A 24,028-nucleotide genomic window follows, 5' to 3' on the forward strand; every position below is an offset into this window, starting at 1 on the left:
ATTATTTGTGGTTATGATATGTGGTTTTTAAAATATTTAGCATTTTATTCAGCAGCTCTCCAGTTTGCATTTTTAGCAATCTGCTTGCTAGAGTCCAAACTACCCTAGCAATTATGCACTGATTTGAAATAAAAACTGTAATAATATTAACTAGGGGAGGGTCTGAATAGCAATGTGAATAATAAGTCACAATAACAATACATTTGTAGCCTTAAACAGCATTTGCTTTTTAGATGGGGTCAGTGACCCCTATTTGAAAGCTGGAAAGGCAAATAATTAAAAAAATCTATAAAAATAAATAAATAAGAAGAACCAATTGGAAATTGCTAAGAATTAGCCACTCTATAGCATACTTAGGGGTTTATTTATCAAGCTCCGAATTTATCTCAGTATTTCTAAGATGAAAATCCGAGCAACTTCGAATTCCCGAATAGACCTTATTTATCATTCAAAAAAAATAGGTTCGGGTAAACTTCGGACCTTTGCCTGAAAAGTCAGAATTTTTTGGACTTTTCCACAAAAACCACACATTTTTCATTGTTTTCAGACTTTTTGGCCCAAAATCCCTTTTATCATCGGATATCAAGTACTGACAACAGCGCAGACACTGGAACCTTTCCCATTGACTAATACAGGACCCCGAGAGCTTTGAGATGCCGGGTTTTTGGATTCTGAGTTTTCATACCATCGGACTTAAATAAAGCCCGAAAAATTCAGATTTTTTTTTTAAGGTTTCAAATTTTTCGGGTATTCGGAGCTTAATAAATAACCCCCCTAAAGTTAATTTAAAGGTTAAGTTTCAATTCTGGGGGGAAATGTTGCATTGTGGCTGCAAAACAGATAAAGCACTTTGCACATTGTGCTGCCTTTGTAAATGAGCCTTTATGGCTGAATCTGAGTCATGTATGTGAAGTGCATGTTTTACTTCATATGCCATTTTTAGGTTTCTAGAGCACTGCAAGTATACCAATATTTTTATTGAATGCAAACGGCAGCAGCAGGTTTAATAGGCAATTACAGGGTAGCTCTTTACAGGGTTGGATTAGGCCGGGTGGACACTGGAAAAGCCCCAGCCTTCATGGGCCCCACCGACCCAGGTCTACTACCTTTGGCCCCCACCTCTCTCCCACAATCACAAGTTAATGTAAAAGGTCTGCAGTGTGGCAGTGGCAAGGGATGGAGAAGGAGTGTACTTTGGGTGGGGGAGCCCTTGGAGTAGAAGCCCCAGTGGGTCCTGGAACCCCAGTCTGATGCTGGCTCTTTAAATCCATGCGTATAATTAAAACAGAGTAGAAACCAAACCTTCAAAAAGACAAACGCAATAAAATTATTTTAATGTTGTGAAATATTATGCATTCTCTATCTGCATGGAGTAATAGATATATATATATATATACGATAATCCTGTATCTACTTCCTTCTTATAGTGTCTGTGAATCAATTTGAACTATAAATGAAACACTGACTGTTGTGAAATACCTTGTCTTGGACTATTCAGAAAAGCCAATGAACTTCCAGACTCTCTTAAAACAAGAAATCATATTTTACAGACGTGAGACATTCTCTCATCACTAATGGGCCGGGCAGTAATTAGTTTCCCTTCAGTAAATAACTTGCCCAATGTGCCTCTAGTTTAAGGGAAACTGCACAGATCTTCTTTGAGTTGTAGAATTAATTTGCCATTACATAATTTAGAAAGAAAGTTGAGATTTCTTAATTTCACAGAAAGTGCCAAGGACAATTTAATTGAAGTTGTGGGTCAGATTGAACAAGGGCATTCAATGGATCTTTCTGCATCATATTCATTTGATTAGGTTTGTTATTTACTCTGATAAAACCTAAAATCATACAGCAGAAAGAATTGATTGATCCATAACAATCTTTCATAAATCTGCCCTTTTGTTTCCTTTCAACCCATCTTACTTTTGTTTGTCTAGCAATAATCAGCAGTTTAAAGGAAAATCTAGAAAGCTAACACAGAGCAACTGCAGTGTTTTAAACACCATTGTGCAGCATGTCTGTCAACCACAGACACATCGAAAGCAGAGTTTTCTATACTGTGAGACTGAGATGCAATCATGGTGGACACCTTGTTTCCATTACTTTTTCACAGAGAACCACTTGTTTCATGTGCAGGTAAGTCATTCTTTGGCACCACTTCATGTAGCGTATGGGAAATTTAATGTTGCTCATGAGAAAAACCAAAGAGGCTTGGCAAAACAAACATTATAGCGATGCTTAAGAAGTGCACTTGTATCTTGGCACCAACTGTGCTATAAAAGTCATGGCCAGATCCCAAAACTGCCAATTAGTCCTTGTAGAGTTAATATTTTGTTCTGCTATCCCTGAGACACATTAGGCTCCTGGTTTGTGTCTGGGCACCCAATTGTGTTGTACTTTCCACTCTTTTTTACTATTATTCTAGACTTAAGGTGGCCATACACATAGAGATCAGGTCGTTTGGCAAAAGAGAATTTTACCCCGATATGCCCTCATTGAGGTGGGCGTTATCAGGCTAATCCGATCGTAGGCCCTAGAGCCCAACGATTGGATCATAATGTAGCCAATACAGGCAATCAAATTGCAGGACCTCATAATTTAACCCTGTCCTTTCGACATCTGGCCGACTTTCGGGCAGGTATCAATCGGGGAAGCTCATCAAAGGGCCCTAAACATGGGCCAAAAGGCTGCCAACTTGATCTGACGGCAGCTTTTATCGGCCCGTGTATGGCCAGCTTTAGACTAATTAGATTATTCTGAGACATCAAGTAGAGATTACTGAATAATGGCAAAATTGATAAATACTGTCTTGGCTCAAGGAGCTGCAAGAAAAGTCAAATATTGTAGCTTTGAAGATAGTTAGTAAGTTGTACACCTGCTCTGTGTTACTGAGTTTATTTGTTAGGGACATATTGAATACTGGGAAGAAAGTTCAGGGAAAAATGCACAAAATATAGTCTTTTAAGGATGAGCAATGCATGCTTAAAGATAGTATGGGTAATACAAGAAGATGTACAGGCTCATTTACCATTGACTCATCAAAAAATACAAAAGAATTAAGTGGCACATTTAATTTTAAAAACATTTGTGTCAGGGTTCAGGCTGTGCTCTGTACTTTGAACTAGATAAAGAATCCAGAACATCATTATTATGTGCTCTTTGCCATCAGCCAATGGGATCGGAGCCCTTCCTTTGTCTATTTAAGGAGCCGTACAGGCACCATATTGGGAAGGAATTGGCAGCATGCTACAGTTGCTGCATAGTGGAAAGGAGCTTCTTTAACAAGGTAGGGCAATGCGTTTGCAATTGCAGAGCTAAAAGAACCTTAAGGCTAAGTTACATACAAGTGCAACTGAACAACCTGGAAGTTCATTGTAGTTGGTTGCATGTAAAAAAGGGGTTGCTCACTTTTATATTAACTTTTAGTATGATGTGGAGAGTGATATTCTGAGACAATTTGCAATGAGCTTTCATATTTTATTATTCGTGGTTTTTGAGTTATTTAGCTTTTTATTCAGCAACTCTCCAGTTTGCAAGCTCAGGAATCTGGTTGCTAGGTTTCAATTTACCCTAGCAACCATGCACTGATTTCAATAAAAGACTGGAATATGAAAAGGCCTGAATTGAAATATGAGTAAGAAAAAAAGTAGCAATAAAAGTACATTTTGTAGTTTTACAGAGCATTTGTTTTATTGATGGGGTCAGTGATCCCCATTTGAAAGCTGGAAAGAGTCAGAAGAAGAAGTTAATTTAAAGGTGAACAAGCCCTTTAATTAACGGTACTTGCATCAAATGTGTTCTTTGCACTTCCATATAGTTGCACTTGGCACTGCTTAGTTCTTCTTGCCTCCTGCTCTTAATCAAGCGCTGCTGCACTTATTGACACAGGGGAACCCTGGAGCTACCACCACCTCCTGATCAGATCCAAGGTTTCCATAATGCCCAGCATCAATAGCCAAACATCAGAAATGCTGCCAGATGGACTTGGTGCAATTCTATCTGATTTGCGGCAAATTGCATGAACAACTAAGTTGATTTTGGCAAAAATAGATGCAATTGCAGTAGGTGCAACAGCAGCGGTAAAGAGTACTATGAGCAGTACACTCTTGCAACCGCAATGATGCTGGAATTCTTGGGGAAAATACTGCATTGTGGGAAAAAACATGTTGATTGCACTCAAAATTGCACTTTGCTTGTGGATTTAAATGAGCCTTCTGAAGTCAGATCTAATTTCCCCCTCCCATTGACTTCAATGCATACTTCAGTACACAACACCCTGACCCTTGGTTGTGTTTTGTTAGCAGGGTCCTTTTACCTGTACACTGGGAATCTAATGAGCTACCCTGCAAGGACCCAAACATGCAGTATTTCAGTCTCTCTATTTTTCCTGTTTAGATCAAGAGATAACAAAAATACCATAACTGTCCTACACATCAGGAAAACTACACAGGGAGCTCCATGGTCACTTTATGAAAGGCCAGTACAAAAAAATATAATACAACAAAAAATGTTTTTGGATTAAGAAGTCCAGTAAAAAGACAGAATTTATTAAATAAAGAAGCAATTTATTCAACAACTCATCTTCACATGGATCTATAAGGGTGCCTTCTTTACACATGAAATTTACACATAGTGACTTTTTACCATCAATGATAACTATATTATCAGAAACTAATGATGGCACAGCATAGATTAAGCAATTACACCTGTGACTGTTACATTGTATTTCTTTTATGCCATCGTTCTTCATCGTACTCATAAGTGGTAATAAAAAGTACAGTGGAATTGTTCAAGTATTAAGTGAGAGGAAAATGGAGCGTACAACAGGAAGTTTACATTAATGCCTTAATATGGATATGGAGACACAGCAATATAAACAATGAAAGCAGTCTGATATTCAATGGTCCTGTCAATGCTGTAAGATAAGGCTTTCACTTTCATTCTGTATGTCTCTGGCTTCTGAAGGGGCCTGTTGGTGAATACGACTCCCTTCATGTTCTCCTCCCTGATTGAAAAGGGCAAGGAGGAATAATCATCTGTTATTAGAAATGTTGTTCTAGGATGTAAAATCCCATCCTCGGTGTAGGCAACCAAGCGGATCAGATCTTGATTGGCGGCAATTCCAAATGGAAGTGAGACCAGCTTATACTGCAAAGCATAAGGGCTCAGCGCACACTCCAGGTCGTTTGGTGCACAGTTCTTTAGACAGTACCTAAAAGCCACCAAAGATATTAGTCTCTATAATTAATAAAAATATTGTTGAGATTCTTCATTCAAATGTACTTTTTATTAAACAGTAGTGATGGGCGAATTCGCGCGATTTGCCGCCAGCGAATAAATTCGCCAAACGCCGGCAACAATTCGCCGGCGTCAAAAAATGTGTTTTCGAAAAAACGGGCGCCGGCGTCAAAAACGAGACGCCGGTGCCGTTTCGCGCAAATTCACGCCATCACTATTAAACAAGAAGGTGATTTATTAGCTTAGAGAGTGTTAGCTTACTTTAGTAATCAATATGCAGGCACATGTTGCTATTCTAAAAGAAGCTTGATGGATAATCAACAGCTTCTATTCACTTATGGTTTTAGTGTAGAAAAGTCTTACCCAGAAATGGTATCCCGGATGTAGTTTGGTGGACACGGAGTGTCTATACACTGGTGGCTTCCTCTCATATTGAAGCACATTCGGTTTATCCCACACTGAATGTTTTGTTCAAGACACTCATCAATATCTGTAGTAGGATCCATACAATTTAGTTACTAAAGCAAAAAAACCTTCACTCCAGTTCCAGTATAATTTGCTAAACAAGCAAGAGCTTTCTGAGAATGAAGGCCACTATAAGCTGTTTTCCATTTCATAAATAACAGAAATTCTAACAAGGAGAAAGAATATTCATTCTGAGCACCATGGAGTCAAGGATGATCTCACACAGTGGAAACAATGCAGGACTTGCAATCTCAAAAAGCACCAAACCCAATACACTGATGAGCCTTCATTCTTCTATAGACTTAGGGGTCTTTATTCTGCATGAAGGGTCTCACACAGGTCAGTTTGCAGAACTTGGTAGTCATTCAAAACATTTGTTTCCATGCCCCACACACTGACAATTCTGTTGGAAAAGGTGTGTGTCTGCCACCTTTAATGGATAACAACATAAAGGGGAATAAAACGTAATCCTTTGATAACCCACCCACCTTCTGTAGCCTTCTGTTCAAAAAAAACTTCATGTTATTGTATGTGTGTGCATAGTCTTTAAATATGGAATTGGCCTTTTGAGATTGGTGCCCATGTGAGAATCAAGTTTTGCATAGAGATTTTTAAATCTGGAACCAAATGGTATGCACCAAAGAAAGCATATTTGAATACCTTGACAGGTTTTTCCATTGGCCATGAGCTGATAACCAGGAGGACACAAACACTTGTAGCTTCCCAGAACATTTCTGCATTCGTGCTGACACACATCTCCTTTTTCACATTCATTAATATCTGTAGAAAGAACAAGGCTCACAATAGTTTGCTGTTTTACAGAAAACAGAGGGCTCCTTTACAACTGCAAGTGCGAATCTCTAAAAATGAACCCATAAATGTGCACCTTTAAATAATAATAATAAAGGTACATGTGACTATTCATGCATCATGCACATTGTGAGGTGCAGCAATGGACCCTGCTCTGATGAACTGTGTGCAAATTGCACATGGGCTCACTCACAGAACACTGTTTTGCATTCAGTGTATAATGTGCTAATGCAGTTATTAACACCACATGCATTCTTGCACTAGAATTATTGCCATTCCCATTAAGAAAACTGCAACTGCTGCCGTTTTCTTAATGCAAGCGCTGCAACTTATACATGGTTTATGAAAGTGGACACTGATTTGCAAGCGGATTGCTAAATCACGCATAAATTGCTATACATGCTGTGGGCTACTGCTATGACACTAATATTCCCCTAAAACTGGGAAAAACCCTGCATTGTGGGTTAAACCATTGCAATATCCATCTGTTTATGCACATATTTTGCAAATTAGTCCCCAGGTGTCTTACACTAAGATTATCAAACCTAGACACTCCTGCTGTGAATGAAATCTCCCAGCATTCCCTCAGCAGCCCAGGAGAAGTATTTATCACCAATCATTTACACATTGATAACCATTCAGTTATATATAAGTTATCAATATGTAAATGATTGGTGATAAATCTTCTACCCTTCTGCTTTGAATCAGTGAATACACTCAGGGCTGGATTTACTGAGTGGACACCCCTAGGCCCACTGCCGTTCGTCGCCCCTGTCCCCTCCCCTTTATTCCTGCAACTTTTCATCATCTGGACTGGAGCAATGGGGATTACATGGGAATTTAAAAAATGATTGTATCTCCAGCGCATCCCCAGTGTTTTTGAACCAATGTGGGTGTGGTTGGGCAGCATGCCGTTCCCTTGACCCTGGCCTAGGTGGCCTTTCCACAAATCCGGGCCTGAATACATTCTTTGTACATACCTACACAGGGACTCCCAGCACCCTCAGACTTGTATCCTCTGGGGCAAGTGCAAAGATAGCCACCCAGGGTATTTTCACAGATTTGATTGTTTTTGCACAAGTGGTTACCATCTTGGCATTCATTGATATCTGTGCAGAACAAGAGAAAGTAAAATAGTTTCATTGTTGCAATAGTCTTTATCAGGCACAGTTTATACTGGAGAAAGGTGTGTTTATTGTTGGGTAATTCTGAATGTAAAAAAAACAGTGTCACTAGTGTAGCAAGACATCACTTCAGAGAGTGGTATATTGCCAATTGCCATCTGTTCTGGGATAAATTATGTAATTACAAGATTATACAGTGTATTACTAAATATTTATTTTTTTATCAAGTATTCTTGTATGATGTAGATGTATTCCTCTTTAGCTTGTTGATGTATTATTGAAGTGATCTGTCTTCGTATTTGGCTTACCTTCTCGCAGACATGTCATTGTCCCAGTTAACAAAACAAGAAACCTGTGGCACAGCTGATGCAGTTGATTCAGTGATCAGTGTTTATTCAGCTCACAAAACAAAGCAGCTTTGTTTTGTATATGTACAGTTACGCTATGTACAGTTCTTGGGCTTTGGGCAGCATTGGGCCCGATACCTGACGGCACCTGACACCAATCCGGGGTTTCAGGCCTGGAGCAGCACTCCATTGTTGGGATTTATTGTCCCAGTTAATCACATTGGTGGGTGTAGCTGTGCAACTCTTGCAACTTATATTCCTCTGCATGTAAGTTTAGTGGCATATCCCTTTATTTACATGATAACATACCTACACAGGTTCCATTTTCTGCTCTCATCAGACCAATTGGACACACATCAATGCACTTGTAGCTACCGCGGGTGTTTTTGCAAAGCTGGTCTTGTCTGCATACAGCATGGCGACATTCATTCAGATCTTATGGCCAATATAAATAAGTTCCATTATTTTGTATGCATTGAATAGTTTCATTCACAATTTTAAATAAAATCGACACCATTTGAAATTATTTTTTTTCTTCCACCTCTCCTTTATAGGTTTTCATAATTTAAATGCACAGGTATAGGATCCATTATACGGAAACCCGTTATCCAGAAAGCTACGGATTACTGAAAGATTGTCTCCCATAGACACCAATATAATCAAATAATTAAATATTTTTACAATTAATTAATTCTTATTGGACGTAAAACCAGCCTATTGGGTTTATTTAATGTTTACATGATTTTCTAATACACTTATCTGGAAAACCCCCAGTCCTGAGCATTCTGGATACCAGGTCCCATACCTGTACTGTATTATGGACATAGGCCATTTCTTTTCATGTTTGAATTTATACATATGACTCATATGACTTTGAGGGCTGCCATGTTAGTTGCATCTGAAGAAAACCCATGCTTAGATTTCCACAGCAAAAGATCCAAAACCCTTTCTATGCTCTATGTTCTATGAAGGATATCACAGTGATGGTAAGAAATATGGCCGCTCTCACTAGCATGCAAACGTGTAGATATCAATAAATGAATATGTTACACAAAACACAAGCATTGCCTTCATATTTAGTGATGGGCGAATTTGCGCCGTTTACATTCGGCGAAAAATTCACGAATTTTGCGCGAAATTCGCAAAACGGTGAAAAATTCGCGAAACGACGCCGGTGCCCGTTTTTTGACGCCGGCGCCCGTTTTTTGACGCAAATTTTCGTGGGCGTTTCGCGAATTTATTCGCTGGCGGCGAATCGCGCAAATTCGCCGCCAATTTGCGCCTGGCGAATAAATTCGCCCATCACTATTCATATTTAAAGACATCTACTAAAAAGAAAATAGCAGCAGAATATTCAAGGCCGGGCACCTTACCTATACATCTCCTTCCTTTCAGCTGATATCCTTTGTCGCACCCACAGTGGTAACTTCCAATGCTGTTAAGGCAGCGCTGGTGGCATGGGCTGGACTCCACGCATTCATTAATATCTAATGGAGAAAAATTAAGCAAACCTTGAAACACAATCGTTTTTCTTATTTTCTAATAAAATGTTCGTGCTTAAGAATATGCTTTATGTTTCTATTTTTCTTTGTCACAAGACCTGCCATTTATTATTGCTCAAAAAATTAATTATGATTTTTTTCCAGTGTGAAGCCTATTAATACAATGTACATTGCATATTTTTACAATTCCAAAGACAAATAGCATATCTACATTGACTCAGATAATCCTGGAGATCTCATTTTGCTAACTCTGAACTAATGAACTTCCATTAATTAAAATCAGCCAATTAAAAATCTTTCTATACTGTGAGAAGCAACACATGGATTTAAAAAAGGTGTATGTGTGTGTTGCTGGGGCAAGGATGGACTAGCCAACTGGGAAACTGGAGAAAACCCTGGTGGGCCCTTGGCAGCTCTGGTTCGTATAATACATCTTGTGTCTTGTGTGCATTGTGCACAGTGGTTCATGTATGATGTGCAGTTGCACAAGCCCCAGTTGGCTCTCTTTCTTAGTAAATTCCATCACCCCTTCAGATTTCACAAAAACCAAGCACCCAGCTCACCCTTGACATTACCAAGTGGGAAAGACTGCTATGGCCTCAAAGATTCATGTGTTGGGAGATGTACTTTACAAAACCACCTTAAATTTTGGAATTTCTGAAGAAAGAACAGTATCTGGATTCTGGTGGCATAATTGTGCAAATGAATACCATAGATATGCACTGCAGAATGTGGGCCTGCCCTAGACAATTGGATGCCTATTATTACTGTACAGAGGCCCCTTTTAGGCTTACATGAATATACAGGGGAGAACCTAATGGTAAAGTCCAGGTGCCCCAGTCTGGGGTGCGGTGGGGTGTGGATAATTTTGTTTAGAATGGACATATCTATGAAATGCAGTTATAATATAAAGATATGTATGGAAGGTATAATTTAGTGGATTCAGAAGTCAAAATGTCATGAAAATAATTTAGTTACTTTTATGGTAAAATGTACTTTTCATAAAAACAATTCAGACATGTTAAGTTACATATTTTTATGGCTTAACTGTAGGATGAAATGGGACATACCTTGACATACAAGGTCATTTGCAGCTGCTCTAAATCCAACTCCACATTTGATGGTACATATATAGGAGCCAACAGTGTTTTTGCACTCCTGATTTTTGCGACAGATTGAATCTTCCAGTGCACATTCATCGATATCTAGAGCAAGGCAGCACATGTTCAGGTCCAAAAGAAGACATGTTTGGGTTAAAGGACAATCTTACATTTAATACATATTTTAGCCAAGTGCCCAGACTTGCCCCCTTTTCATGTATTTTCACAAAGGGTGACATGTTGCCAGTCCAAAAATATAAGGTTAAGTTGTTTCTTGGCTCAAATTAAAAAGGTTGTGTTCTTCTAAGTATTACCAAGTGATCGGGCGTGGCATATTTTCTTGTTTGGCTACTGGCTGGAAGTTCTCACTTCATGCTGTTTAATGGGGTGGGGGGTATACCTCTCGATAATTGTTACCAATACATTAATTGGTGTAATTGTTACCTTGCCCTAAAATGACTTGCCATCGTTTATCAGTCATCCAACTGAAAAAATTGTATCCCATTCCTGGTTCTACTGACGGGACATAATTATTACTTGGATTTAACCATAGCAAAGCTAATGGTTTGAGGCACTTGTATATATGCAATGGATACTGTGGTCCCGTAACCCAAAAAATGTTTGCACTGATTGTACCATTAAAAAGATGAAGGCCAATCCACCTCATCCCTGATTAAGCTATGTAAGTGTGAAGAAAAGTGAATTTTAGTGACTGGAGTGTTAATGATGAACTAAAACAAACAATTCCAGTTGTTCCGCTGTGTGAGTAATAAGAAAGTTACATAAAGTACATATATCACAGCAACGGTTTCCATATCAGAAGGAAGCATGCGTGAAATGAGCCTACACAATTTTGCAGTTATGCAACTGACATGAGAGTAAAGCTTACCGTGACAGGTTCTTCCATCATCTGATATCATCAGGCCTCTTGGGCAGGAGCAGTAGTAACTTCCGATATTATTATGGCATGAATGGGAACATGGGCTGCTAGAGGCACACTCATCCTCATCTGGAAGTATTCAATAGTCATTTGCATTTGTTACAAAGTTCATGGAAAATGTTTCTGGAAAGAATGAGCTATCTTGGCAGGACATACGTAGACAAAATTATGTAAAAAAATGACTCTATAAGACCAAGTGAACTGTTAAAAAAATATCCAGCTAAATAGATATATATATACTGCCATTTTCCCAGTAAATTAAAATCAGTCTCTGCTAATCGGTGCTATTCTGTATGATAAAGTGTGTAGTGAATTTTAGATTTCTTTAAAGCAGCAGAGAGTGTTCAAAATGGTATACTGGGCTATATACAGTACATGAAGGTACACTAATATTTTATGTATTCATTAATAATTAATAGGATTTATTAAACTGTGAGTGGACCTTTGCTCTTTTTGGAGGACAGAGCCTCTTTTATACCTTGTTCGGGGTCTGCATGTTTTGTTTTTTTTTTTCATTTATTTCCAGCAATGAGAAAATAAATAGTTTAGGAGGCTGTGATTTGCTTAGGAAAAAGATAGATGCCAAATGTATTGCCATAGATAAGCTGGAGAATCCAGGGAGTCCACTAAAGCCCTGTTGGAATGTTGACTGCAGTAAGTAGTTCTAGTAGATCATGGCCATTCTTTTCTAATAGTATTTACACTTTTCTGTGCTCACACAAGCACGTCAACAAGTTGTTCATCAAGAGAGGGTTGCCAATAATTGAATAACAGATATATGTTGCACAGATTTTAATAAAATAAAATTTAATCCGAGTGCTATTACCTGCACAGTAGAGTCCTGAAGAATCAAGTCTAAATCCAGAAGGACACTGGGCACTTGAATCACCTATAAAATTAAAACATTTTAAACACGCTAGTTATTTTTATTATTATAAGCAAATATCAATTATTAATTGTAGTGAATGTGTTGAGCATGCTGTCAGTTTTCATATGGATCTGTATTTGTGTTGTACACCCTGGCCAGGGTTCTTCTATTTTATGGTGTGTTGAGAACAGTTGTGTTTCTAATTGTGTTTCTAATTGTGTTTTTGCATAGTGTTCTGGAAAAAGCTAAATGCAGTGAAATACATGCTGGTTGGAACCAGCTATCACTGTCATGAATGAAAAAGAAATAGCAAAAGTCACCTGATTTTGTCTGTTGCACTACTTCAGTTTCTTTGGTAAACATTGGCACAATTTAGAAACATTTAGAGCCATATGACTTATGGCAAAGGTACTGTAATAAAGGTTATGCATCGTCAAAGGGCTCTTTTAAAGCATCAATGATTGACTACGTGGCCTTGGAACTATGTGGTGGAGATGGGAGTTTTGATAGCGTTATGATCGCCCCAAATGATTCATTTTTGACAAATACTGTAGATAATGGGTGGTTAGTACAGATTAGGTTAATATTTAAAGCGATACTGTCATGGGGAAAAAAAATTCCAAAACGCAGCAGTTAATAGTGCTGCTCCAGCTGAATTCTGCACTGAAATCTGTTTCTCAAAAGAGCAAACAGATTTTTTTATATTTCATTTTTAAATCTGACATGGGGCTAGACATATTGTCAGTTTCCCAGCTGCCCCCAGTCATGTGACTTATGCTCTGATAAACTTCAGTCACTCTTTACTGCTGTACTGAAAGTTGGAGTGATATCACCCTCCTCCCTTTCCCTCCAGCAGCCTTACAACAGAACTATGGGAAAGTAACCAGATAACAGCTCTATAACACATGATAACAGCTGCCTGGTAGATCTAAGAACAGCACTCCAGGTCCCACTGGGACACATTCAGTTACATTGAGTAGGAGAAACAACAGCCTGCCAGAAAGCAATTCCATCCTAACGTGCTGGCTCTTTCTGAAAGCACATGACCAGGCAAAATGACCTGAGATGGCGCCTACACACCAATATTACAACTAAAAAAAATACACTTGCTGGTTCAGGAATGAGTTTTTATATTGTAGAGTGAATTAATTGCAGTGTAAATTTAGAAATAAAAACATTATAAAAATCATGACAGAATCCCTTTAATGAACTTCCCTTCAGTAAATTGTGATTTATGGCTCCACATAGAAAGTTATATAGTTATAATTTCTGTATTATGTTGTAATAAGAGGCAGCACTGATACCTCTGGAGATAGAAGAATGGACCTGGAAGCTAAGAGATTCTTCTTGTGGTTTATAATCTGTTTCAATAGAAGACACATGCAGTGTCTCAGTGAGGAAAGGCATTGTTCCTTGACCAGGATCATAGTTTATGATGTGGTTCCAGGTGTAGGGAACATAGGCCCCATCCAAAGAAAACATTCTTGTTGAGTAGGCATGGACCTGTCCAGGACCTGTTTGGACATAATCTTCAGTGTAGTCCTAAAAAACAAATATAAAAAGAACATCTTAACAGTGGCAGCATGATAAGATATTTTTGGTAACATAATATTATCCTACTCTCCCGACATTTTATTTAATCTCATAGTTTGATATTACTCATTTCAGAATACTGTAATTATGCATCACATAATGACATCATAGTTTGTGACTTATTTACTAAGGAAAGTTCTTTTACACAGGATTCAACTGATGAAAATCTGAATAATTTCGTGAAACATACATTAATTACAGAGGTGAGTTCATTCACTAATGTAATGTTTCACTTGGTTTTATACCTAGATGACCTCATTACTTTCAAGTAATTACTACATGAAAAAGGGCAATGAAGATGCCTGACCTTTAAATGAATATCAGCTGAAGCCTGTAATTGTAGAACATGTCCCTTCACCACTGTATCCAGCAGAAGTGATCCATCAGAATCTACTCCACGAGCAGTATGAGTGATCTTCAAGATTTCCCCTGTTAGTTAGGTAGAATTAGTGTTACTACTAGTATATATTTTTCCATGTAATAATTGTAGATCAGTACTCACAACGATATGGTGGAACATTTACGCTAAGATTTATTTATATAGGGATAGCGATATAGGTCTTGTAAGTACTAATTTGACTTCATTCTAATTAAATGAGGAGGAGACATTGATGCTGCACATTAAGGGGCAGATTTACTAAGTTCGAGTGAATAATTCGAATGGAAAAATATTCGAATTTCAAAGTATTTATTTGGGTACTTCGACCATCGAATTGGTCAAATCCGATCAAATCGAATGATTCGAACGTTTCGAAGTAAGAATCGTTAGACTATTCGACCATTCGATAATCAAAGTACTCTTTAAAAAATACTTCAACTTCATACTTCGCCCCTTGATAAATCTGCCCCTAAATGTTTAGATCTGATGAAGCCCAGAGTGCCACTACCACAAGCCTCACGGGGTATCATTTACTGACATATGAAGCTTAATATTGTCATGGTACAATTATCTTATTTTATGAGAGGGCTAGATAGAAGCTAGTGTTCTGAAGGTTGAAGATTACAGGGGTCTCATTTATTAAGAGTCCAGGAAGAAGTGCAAGGGCATGCACTTAGTGCCCATGAAGAAAGCACTTCTGTCTGGGGTCTGGGTGAGTTTTACCTTGTGCCGGAAAGAGAGCCAACAATAGGTACAGAAAACAATGTTAGTACACAAGTCAGGGGATGCTTGGTAGCAGGAGGGGGCACCTACATGCCTTCCCTTTGCCCCTCATAAATACAGTGATGTATTCCATGGGGTGGACTCAAGTCTCCGCTCTTTAAAATGGATCTCAGAGATTTACAGCAATTCATCAAGGGTGAAAGTCAGGGTGCAAAAGCCAAACACTGCACCCTGCTTTCTGCAATGTACATTACCCCTTAAATGTCTTAATGGTCTGAAATGTAATAATCCATTATTTAAATTTTTAAATCACCTATGCCATTCTTCTCAATTCTGTTGTAAGAGGTACTTAAATAATCCAAGGTACAAACCTGTGGCAAACTCTACTTGGGATTCTCTTTTAAATATACCACCTGTGAGAGAAAATCCATTTACTGCTTCTCCTATCTCCTTGGCTGTTGTCCAGTATATGGGATTCAAGACAGACACTAGATTCCGCATTGAAGGGCCTTCAGGTAAAGAAATGTAGCTTTATTACAACTGCTATCCCTTATTTATAAAAATTCAACATTCTGCAGAGGTGGTCAATACTGAAACAGTTAGAATAATGTATAAGAAAACACTAACCCCCATGTGTAATAAAACCACTAAGTTTGCACATGAGCGATAACCCATAGCAACCATTAAGATGTTTGCTTTTAAACAGATGACCAGTAAATTCTCCCTGCTGATTGGTTGGTTCAGGTTACTGAACCAGGGCAATCTTAGTGCCTTTTATTACATGACCCTAACTAACACTAAACTGGCTGTTTCCAGCAAATTTGCAAACTAGTACTGACAAAAATCATCTTAACTTGTTTCCAATAGGGGGAAATGGTAGGCTGAGGAAACAGAATTAACAACCCATTTATAATAATAACTAAATAATAAACTATAAGAATAAAAGAATTTAGAAGAACTAAAAGAATAAATGCTGTTTGTGAAAGATTATAATAAATTAGCATCAAGATCTGCTAATGTCTTTTAAATAAACACTGCTCTGAAGTCCAAGCATAATGCCAAGATGTACGGAATATGTTTAGCAGGTTCTTACCCAGACTTTTTGGAATGTTCGTGAACTTAGCTTGGAGAATCCTTGATCCTGAATTGGGGTCATCTGTAATTGTAGCATTCAGGGGAGAAATTCCAAAATCAAGGTCATTGATGCTTCCAAATAAATTTCCTTTTACTCGCTGTGGCCCTCCTGGTATAATTTCAAATTATAATTCAATTAATTTTTATAAATTGTCAGCAGAGACAGTAAATTGTATTATTATTCAGTATAAAATAAAGTGGCCAACCATTGGCTGTCATGTGGTGTAGGCTGCACACCTTATACACTGGAAAACTCTTGATCAGTTTGATATTATTGACATTAGTTACAGATGTTCATTGACATTTTTTTTAAGCAGCAAATATGGCTGAACATAAAAAGACACACGGGCAAACCAGTGGCATGTCCAAAAGGAGCTGTACATGGAGCTGTGTCTAGTTCTGTATGCAGCTTATTTCATCTACGCTGTAGTTGCATTGGGGAACCCCACCTTGAAGATACCGAGCGTGAACTCCTTTCGTTTCCGTAATTCATTTCAATTTTCTTATATTAGGCTAAATTTAATTTTAAAGTATTGGAAAATGTAACTAATTTCCTGCATGAATACATTGTTCTTATAAGTACAGAAATTGTTATAGAACTGAGTAATGTCTGGGTGGTTCCTCTTTATTGTGAAATCCCAGTCTGGTTGTTCTACTAGCTAATATACACATCTCTACTAACCAGGATATAGGAACAAGTGGACCTGAAGGTAATGACATCACCCACTGTGTTACACCTACAGTTCCAACCTGTTAACAAAAAGGTTTTTACAGGGGGACCTTACATTTTAATAATCCTTTCATCTATTAAAGGGGTGGCTCACCTTTAAGTTTTAACTTTTTAGTATGTTATAGAACGGCCAATTCTAAGCAACTTTTCAATTGGTCTTCATTGTTCATTTGCCTTCATCTTCTGGCTCTTTCCAGCTTTCAAATGGGGGTCACTGACCCCATCTAAAAATGACTTCTATGTAAGGCTACAAATGTATTGTTATTGCTACTTTGTATTACTCGTCTTTCTATTCAGTCCCTCTCCTACTAATATTCCATCCTCTTATTCAAATCAATGCATGGTTGATAAGGTCATTTGTACCCCCGGAGAGCTGCTGAATAAAAAGCTAAATAACTCAAAAACCACGAAAAACAGTCGCAAATTGTCTCAGAATATCACTCTCTACATCATACTAAAAGTTAACTCAAAGGGGAACAACCCCTTTAATTGCAGTGAATGAAGTAATATATGCTTAAATAAATGTTGTCTTGATTATAAACCTGCACCCTAAGACTAGGTTGAACTGTGAGATTCTTCCCTCATTCTTATTTAACTTCTTCAACTGGATTGTGGTTTACTTGGGTAGTGCCTTCAATTGACTGCGGCATACTGCACCATTTTCCTCCTTTTTTAATAGATCAATTAAACTTATAAAAAAAAGAGGCCAAAGTCAATTTAAGAATATAATTTGTTTATGCAATAAATAGCTTGAATCAAAGTATGACTGTACCCTGCACTTGTGCTTAGATATGGGAAATGTTTATCTACCTCTGTAATGGGCTGCAAGGCCACAATCCTTTTTCTAGTTTGTACTGTAGTAAAGAGATTATAATGTTTGTACTGTAGTAATGGGATTATAATTTAGAAGAAGCCAGTGGGAGGTAATAAGGAACCTTGTACACAACCACACGTGCAACCAACCACAGATCCAGACCAAGTTATGTTTTGAAGTATTTGTATTCAGGTACAGGATCTGTTATCTAGAATGCTCGGGATTTGTGTTTTTCTGGATAATGGATCTTTCTGTAATATGGACCTCTGTCACTTACATCTACTAAATAATATAAACATTAGTTAAACCCAATAAGGATTCATTGGCGCAAATTCACTAATGGGCGAATTTTCACTAGCGTTACTTTGGCAGTCCTTTTGCAAGCATTCATTTCTGCATAGATAAACTTCACTAGCACTCTTGTGCTAAGGTTAATTTGAATAAGGCGGGTACCTAAAAGTCATATGGACGTCTTTAATGGTAATGTTGGCGCAAATGTTTGAAGTGGCCACTTTTTAAAACAAATGTCCAATGAGCCATAATAAAAAGACACAAGAGATCCTCTAATGCCCCTCAAATTAGTTGAAAAAATTTGCTCACACATAAGTTTTTAATAGTTTGGACTTTTGAAAGCAATGCCGCTTTAAGAAAAGAAAAGTCTCCAGCGTTTTTGACAACTTTAATGCAGTCGGACTGGCCCACTGGGATACCAGGAAAACCAGGTGTCAATGGGCCCTCATGCTGCTAAACTTTTGGCCTATTTCATGGTCATTCCCTATTTCTAAAGGAACAAAGTGGCTAAATAGGTGGAATAATAGATTATAGTATGTAAAGAAAAGAGACTAGGAGAATAGAGGTTGAGTGAGGAAAGGAAGAAAATAGTACTGAGAGTGGGCCCCTGATCTAAATACTTTTGGTGTCCCAGTCCGACACTGATTTAGTTAATTTCCAGCATACCGGATATGATGTCACTGACATATGATTGAGGAAAATGTTGCTTCGTTTTATCAGTTCACCTGGTCTGAGGTGGCAAAGTAAACTCTGGCCAGAGGGAAAAGTCGCTTGATAGAGTGTGCGAACGAACGCTAGCGATGGTCTCGTTTGCTAGCGAATTGTCCTCTACGCCTGTTAGTGAATTGGCAAAGTCCTTGCAGATGAGGATTCTGGCAGATTGTCACTAGCGACGGCCACTTCACCCTTTAGTGAATCTGCCCCGTTATATCTTAGTTTGGATCAAGTACAAGGTACTGTTTTATTAGTACAGAGAAAAAGGAAATCATTTTTAAAAATTTCAATTATTCGATTAAAATGGAGTCTGTGAAAGATGGACTTCCCATAATTTCAAGCTTTCTGGATAACAAGTGTTTAGTTTTTATTCAGATTCATTGCTGTTTATGGCATTTGTTATAGCCTGCATCCCATGCACAAAAGGCCACTATAATATTTGCCATGCAGCCTCTGCACAAGAAGGCTTACCAGGACAAGCTTGAACGTTACATCTTAATAGCTGTGTGGAATCCCCAGGGCAGGGCCGGCCCGTGTGAGAGCGAGCTGGATGGTGACAAAGACGAGTGCGGATCTGCTCCCCTCCACCACAAGAGACTGAGCATTTGCTCCAAGCTTCCCATTGGCCCCAGTTTCCATGAGCTACAATAAGAAACACCATAAGGAAACAGTATTACTCTTTTTACTGCATTCTAATTAGGTGACTTGGATTGGCCCAAATGGTCTTCAAGAATGGAAAAAAATCTGCTTACTTTCTCCAAATTGAAATAGGCTGCACATTCTTTGTAATACTGCTCTTGTACAAAAATAATTATGACTCTGTACAGACAACTCCTTCTTTCAGGCTGGGTGACCATCACAGGGTTATATTTTGGTAAATAGAATTTTGCTCTGACATTTATTGAAGGAGAATGTCAGCTGAGTGAAGCTCCATTAGTCATACTGATCCCACCTTTCTGAAATGTCAACCTTATGTTGTGTCAGCATAACATCCCCCTCTCTCATATATGTAAAGTCAATGTTGCCTTTAAAACTATTCTACATGTGCATTCCAAAGCCAAGGGTCCACACAATACTAACCTGAACACAAGTCTGTGTTACATTTATTTGTTTCTGTGTCGGTACCAGTACAGGCTCTACCACTATGTGACGGAGCAGGGTTGTCACAAGCTCGATATCGCCTCATTTGACCCCCATTGCATGTGCGGCTGCAGGATCCCCAGTGACTCCATAGACCCCAATTACCATGAACTGAAAGGCAGAAAATGCATGATTGGCAAGGAAATCTGTTATCTTCATTATTAACATGCTTTCATATGTAGTCAGAGAGGAGTTGGCATAGAAACTCTTTGACTAAAGATGAGAATGGATCGTCTGGATTTTGCTGTTGAGTCACTCCCAGTAGTTAAAAATGGTGCCAGGACATCTGTAAAAATGTCTCCAATTTTCCTGGCCTAATGCTTCATAGTAGTGATTTTTGAACCAGCTAATACTAGAAATTGTTATAAACTGGATATTTATGATACAGAAGGTATAATGTAGACTTCAATACAGTATGGGACCTGTTATCCAGAATGCTCAGGACCTGGGGTTTTCTGGATAACAGATCTTTCCGTAATTTGGATCTTCATACCATAAAGTAATACTAACACTAAAAATCTACAATAGAAAATATTAATGTACATTAAAAGTTACCTATAGGTCATGTTGATTGTTTTTCTCTGATAGTTCTGCTTTTGTAAGTAATTGTTGCTTGAAGTTCCTAAACCTGACTGTTTTACCAACCTGACTGTCCCTTCTCAGCCTGTCAGTTAGAGTTTCTAATGCTAATGGACTCCTGCTGCTCAAATATGGCAGCCCCCTCATACAGGAACATGCGGATGAGACGGGTAATGTAAAAGCTTTGGGCAAATACATTTATGGCAAAATTATAGATAATATGCAGACAATGATATGATTTTGCAATGTCCATTATTCTTTTTTTATTCCAAGATATTAAAGGATACATGTATTGTTAAAGGGATTCTGATTGTGGTGTTGTTTTTATTTCTAAATTACACTGTTGACACTGCAAACAATTCACTCTTCCATCTAAAACTTCATTCTTGAACCAAGTGTATTTTTTTACTTGTAATATTGGTGTGCAGTTTGCCTTGTCATGTGCTTTCAGAAAGAGCCTGTGCTGCACTATGGAACTGCTTTCTGACAGGCTATTGTTTCTCCTAGTCAATGTAACTGAAGGAGTCGCAGTGGGACATGGATTTTTACTATTGTGTGTTGTTCTTATATCTACCAGGGAGCTGTTATCTGGTTACTTTCCCATTGTTCTGCTGATGGGCTGCTGGGGGGGAAAGGAGGGGGTGATATCAAGGCAACTTGCAGCGTAGCAGTAAACAGTGACTGAAGTTTATCAGAGCATAAGTCACATGACTGGGGGTACCTGGGAAACTGACAATATGTCTAGCCCATGTCAGATTTCAAAATTAAATATTAAAAAATCAGTTTGCTCTGTTGAAAAACAGATTTCAGTGCAAACGTCTGCTGAATCAGCACTATTAACTGATACATTTTGGGGAAAAAAACATGTTTTTTTGTAGGACAAAGAAAGAGGGCTGGTCTGATTTTCTTCTGCTTAGGAAAGATTTCCTAACCAGAAGAACATCAGATCAGCCCTCTTTCTCCTGACAACTTCCTTGACTACTTGGTGGTCAGAAAATGACCAGCAGGTGGTGCTGTTGTAATAAAATGCATCCATATTAACAGTACATGTAACCCTTAATATCTTGGAATTAAAAATAAATAAATAATGAATGTACATTTGCAAAGTGATTAAAATGACATTCTCATCAATGTTACACTAACTTATTTAAAAGGTTTACTTATCCTCAGTTTGCATAAAGTACAAGGTATTATTTAATTATTACAGAGGAAAAGGAAATCATTTTTAAAAAAATTGGATTATTTATATAAAATAGAGTCTATGGGAGACAGCCTTTATGTAATTTGGAGCTTGCTGGATAACTGGTTTCCAGATAATGGATCCCACACAAGTACAAGGAGGACACAGATAATTTGTGATGAATATTAAAGAAAAAAGAAAAAAAATGTCTACTGGCAGCCATATTGCTGCTAACAGTTTCCTTGGCTGCATTAGCTAGGACTTATTCCTTTCTCATTATTCAGGAGACACAAGGACAGACTGATATCGCTCACTGCCTGTAATGAGCACCTGCTACAACACTCATTGTAGTTACAGGGCTATGTACATTGCTGCTGACTGAATTAGTTTGCTATTTTGAAATTGGAGACACTTTAGAAAAAGTGAGTACTGTTGTGTGCTGTGTTTGCAAACTCACTCCCTTGCTTATTCATGGCCGGTACTGTAATATTGATATCAGATTACTTACCTGGACATAGATCTGCATTGCATATCTCATTTTCACGCTCATTCCCTTCACATTTATGGCCGCCATACTGTGGTGCTGGATTGGAACATGCACGAGATCTTTGTCGAAGGCCTCCTCCACAGGACAAACTGCAGGATGTCCAGCTACTCCAGGCCGCCCACTTTCCATCCACTAAAAACATGGAAAATAATCTTATATTAGACTGGCATATCTTAGTACGGTAACAGAATTAGTGCCAAGGTAAGTAAGTAAGGTAGTCTCACGCTTTCCTGGACATAAAAATAAATATAAACTGCAGACTTCAGACCAGTTCCTACACAATTCTTTCTTGATTTACCCACTGATATCAGTGAAAGTGACATTTTTTGTGGTTCTTTTGTATCAATTGACCGTTTCTGGGGAACAATATCTGCAAGGGACACTCCTTCAGGCTGAAGCATAGGGGACTCAATTTTGGAAATTTTTAATGACTGCTTGTATCCCATAAGTCTACAGGAACTGCAAGGCACCAAAGTGAGTAACGGAGGTTGCCCAGGACTTTGGGGGAGGTACTGGGAGCAGAGGGAAACCTGGGACTGGCTACACGGGGTGGAAGGATTGGTTGATGGCAATAAGGGAGGGCTGTTATAAAATTGGGAAGCTGCTTACTCTCCTCCTCTTGTGACATCACGGGCACCTGGAGCACTGTGCAGGCTGGCAGCGTCTCTGGTCTCCCCTAATGGTGCCCGATCATCCCAACCACCCCACCCGTTGCACTGTTACACTTAAATTGTTACACTTATTTGTTAATAAAGTTTCAATGGACTGGTTTCTATATTGTTAAGAATGTGTTATATAACTAATATTATTGTCACAGCTGTTGGCGGGTAATTGTTTTTGGTCCTTACCATTTGGGTCTGGTCAGTAGGTTTTTCCCTTTACATACCAACTGCAGTTGCAGTGGCTGGCATCTGTGGTAACCTGGGCTTGGTATAACATGGCAAGGACAGAGTTATCGGTTTTTGCCAAATATAGTTTTAATAAAAGCTGTGGCCGACCTCCACCCACGAAAAGGGAAAACTGAGTCTTGTGTTTTATTTAAATGTTAGCTCATAAGCAACTGCCTCCGCACAGTCCCAGGCATTCATGCTCACATCACATGGCCTTAAATAAGATACTATAAGATACTATAAGATACCCTGCTCTTTGGATAGTTTAGATTAAAATCAATACATAGTATTGCACATATATTACTGTGCTGTTAATTTTGTTAATTCTGACAGTGTTTGCTAAAAATGTAAACCATCTTTTATATCTATTGCGAGTATTTACCTGGACAATGCCTGTCACCACATATTTGCATCTGCGTGTCTTGCCCCTCACAAGGTAGGCCGTCAGGTGATGGAGCAGGGTTATTGCAAAACCTAACTCTCGTCTTTGTTCCTTTTCCGCAAGTCTTGGTGCACGCTCCCCAGGACTGCCAAGGGCCCCACGTGCCATGGACTATAATACAAAAAAATAACAATTATACAAATAAATAAAAACAAATGAATTTAAACGTTCTGCTTACACGGCTATGTCCATATAATATGTAATATGTAAAATCTAATAATATTGTGCCCAGGGAAGGAAGGTGTATTTTCAGTTTCAGGGAGTCCTTGCTCTGTGGAGCTTACATTCTAAAGACACCCGACTGCTTATTCTCCAACCCCTCTGCTCCCTGTGCCCATGCCACATTTGCTTTTGGGTAACCTTCTTTCTATTTACTCTTCCCCTTGCATGTTTAGCAAATTTGTATCTAGATTTCTAGCTCTCCCAATTGCCCCTATCTCTCTCTCTCTCCTTCTTCCATTCAGCAGGTCTGAGTTGC

General features: G+C 38.5%; 1 protein-coding gene across 1 annotated transcript in view; it reads right to left on the reverse strand.

The window, feature by feature from the left end:
- Window positions 1–4,544: 4,544 nt before the first annotated feature.
- Window positions 4,545–24,028, reverse strand: part of hmcn1.L (hemicentin 1 L homeolog) — a 149,382-nt gene continuing 129,898 nt past the window's right edge. Inside the window, 17 exon segments of the mRNA XM_041590706.1 lie at window positions 4,545–5,212; window positions 5,602–5,728; window positions 6,364–6,483; window positions 7,494–7,622; window positions 8,294–8,419; window positions 9,358–9,471; window positions 10,557–10,691; window positions 11,476–11,595; window positions 12,353–12,415; window positions 13,699–13,936; window positions 14,295–14,416; window positions 15,461–15,598; window positions 16,183–16,332; window positions 19,244–19,414; window positions 19,853–20,023; window positions 22,180–22,350; window positions 23,491–23,661. Of these exon segments, the coding sequence (XP_041446640.1) occupies window positions 4,846–5,212; window positions 5,602–5,728; window positions 6,364–6,483; window positions 7,494–7,622; window positions 8,294–8,419; window positions 9,358–9,471; window positions 10,557–10,691; window positions 11,476–11,595; window positions 12,353–12,415; window positions 13,699–13,936; window positions 14,295–14,416; window positions 15,461–15,598; window positions 16,183–16,332; window positions 19,244–19,414; window positions 19,853–20,023; window positions 22,180–22,350; window positions 23,491–23,661 (2,633 nt within the window). The 3' untranslated portion in view covers window positions 4,545–4,845.

The sequence above is a fragment of the Xenopus laevis genome, chromosome 4L (assembly GCF_017654675.1).
Source record: "Xenopus laevis strain J_2021 chromosome 4L, Xenopus_laevis_v10.1, whole genome shotgun sequence".
NCBI classification, from domain to species: domain Eukaryota; kingdom Metazoa; phylum Chordata; class Amphibia; order Anura; family Pipidae; genus Xenopus; species Xenopus laevis.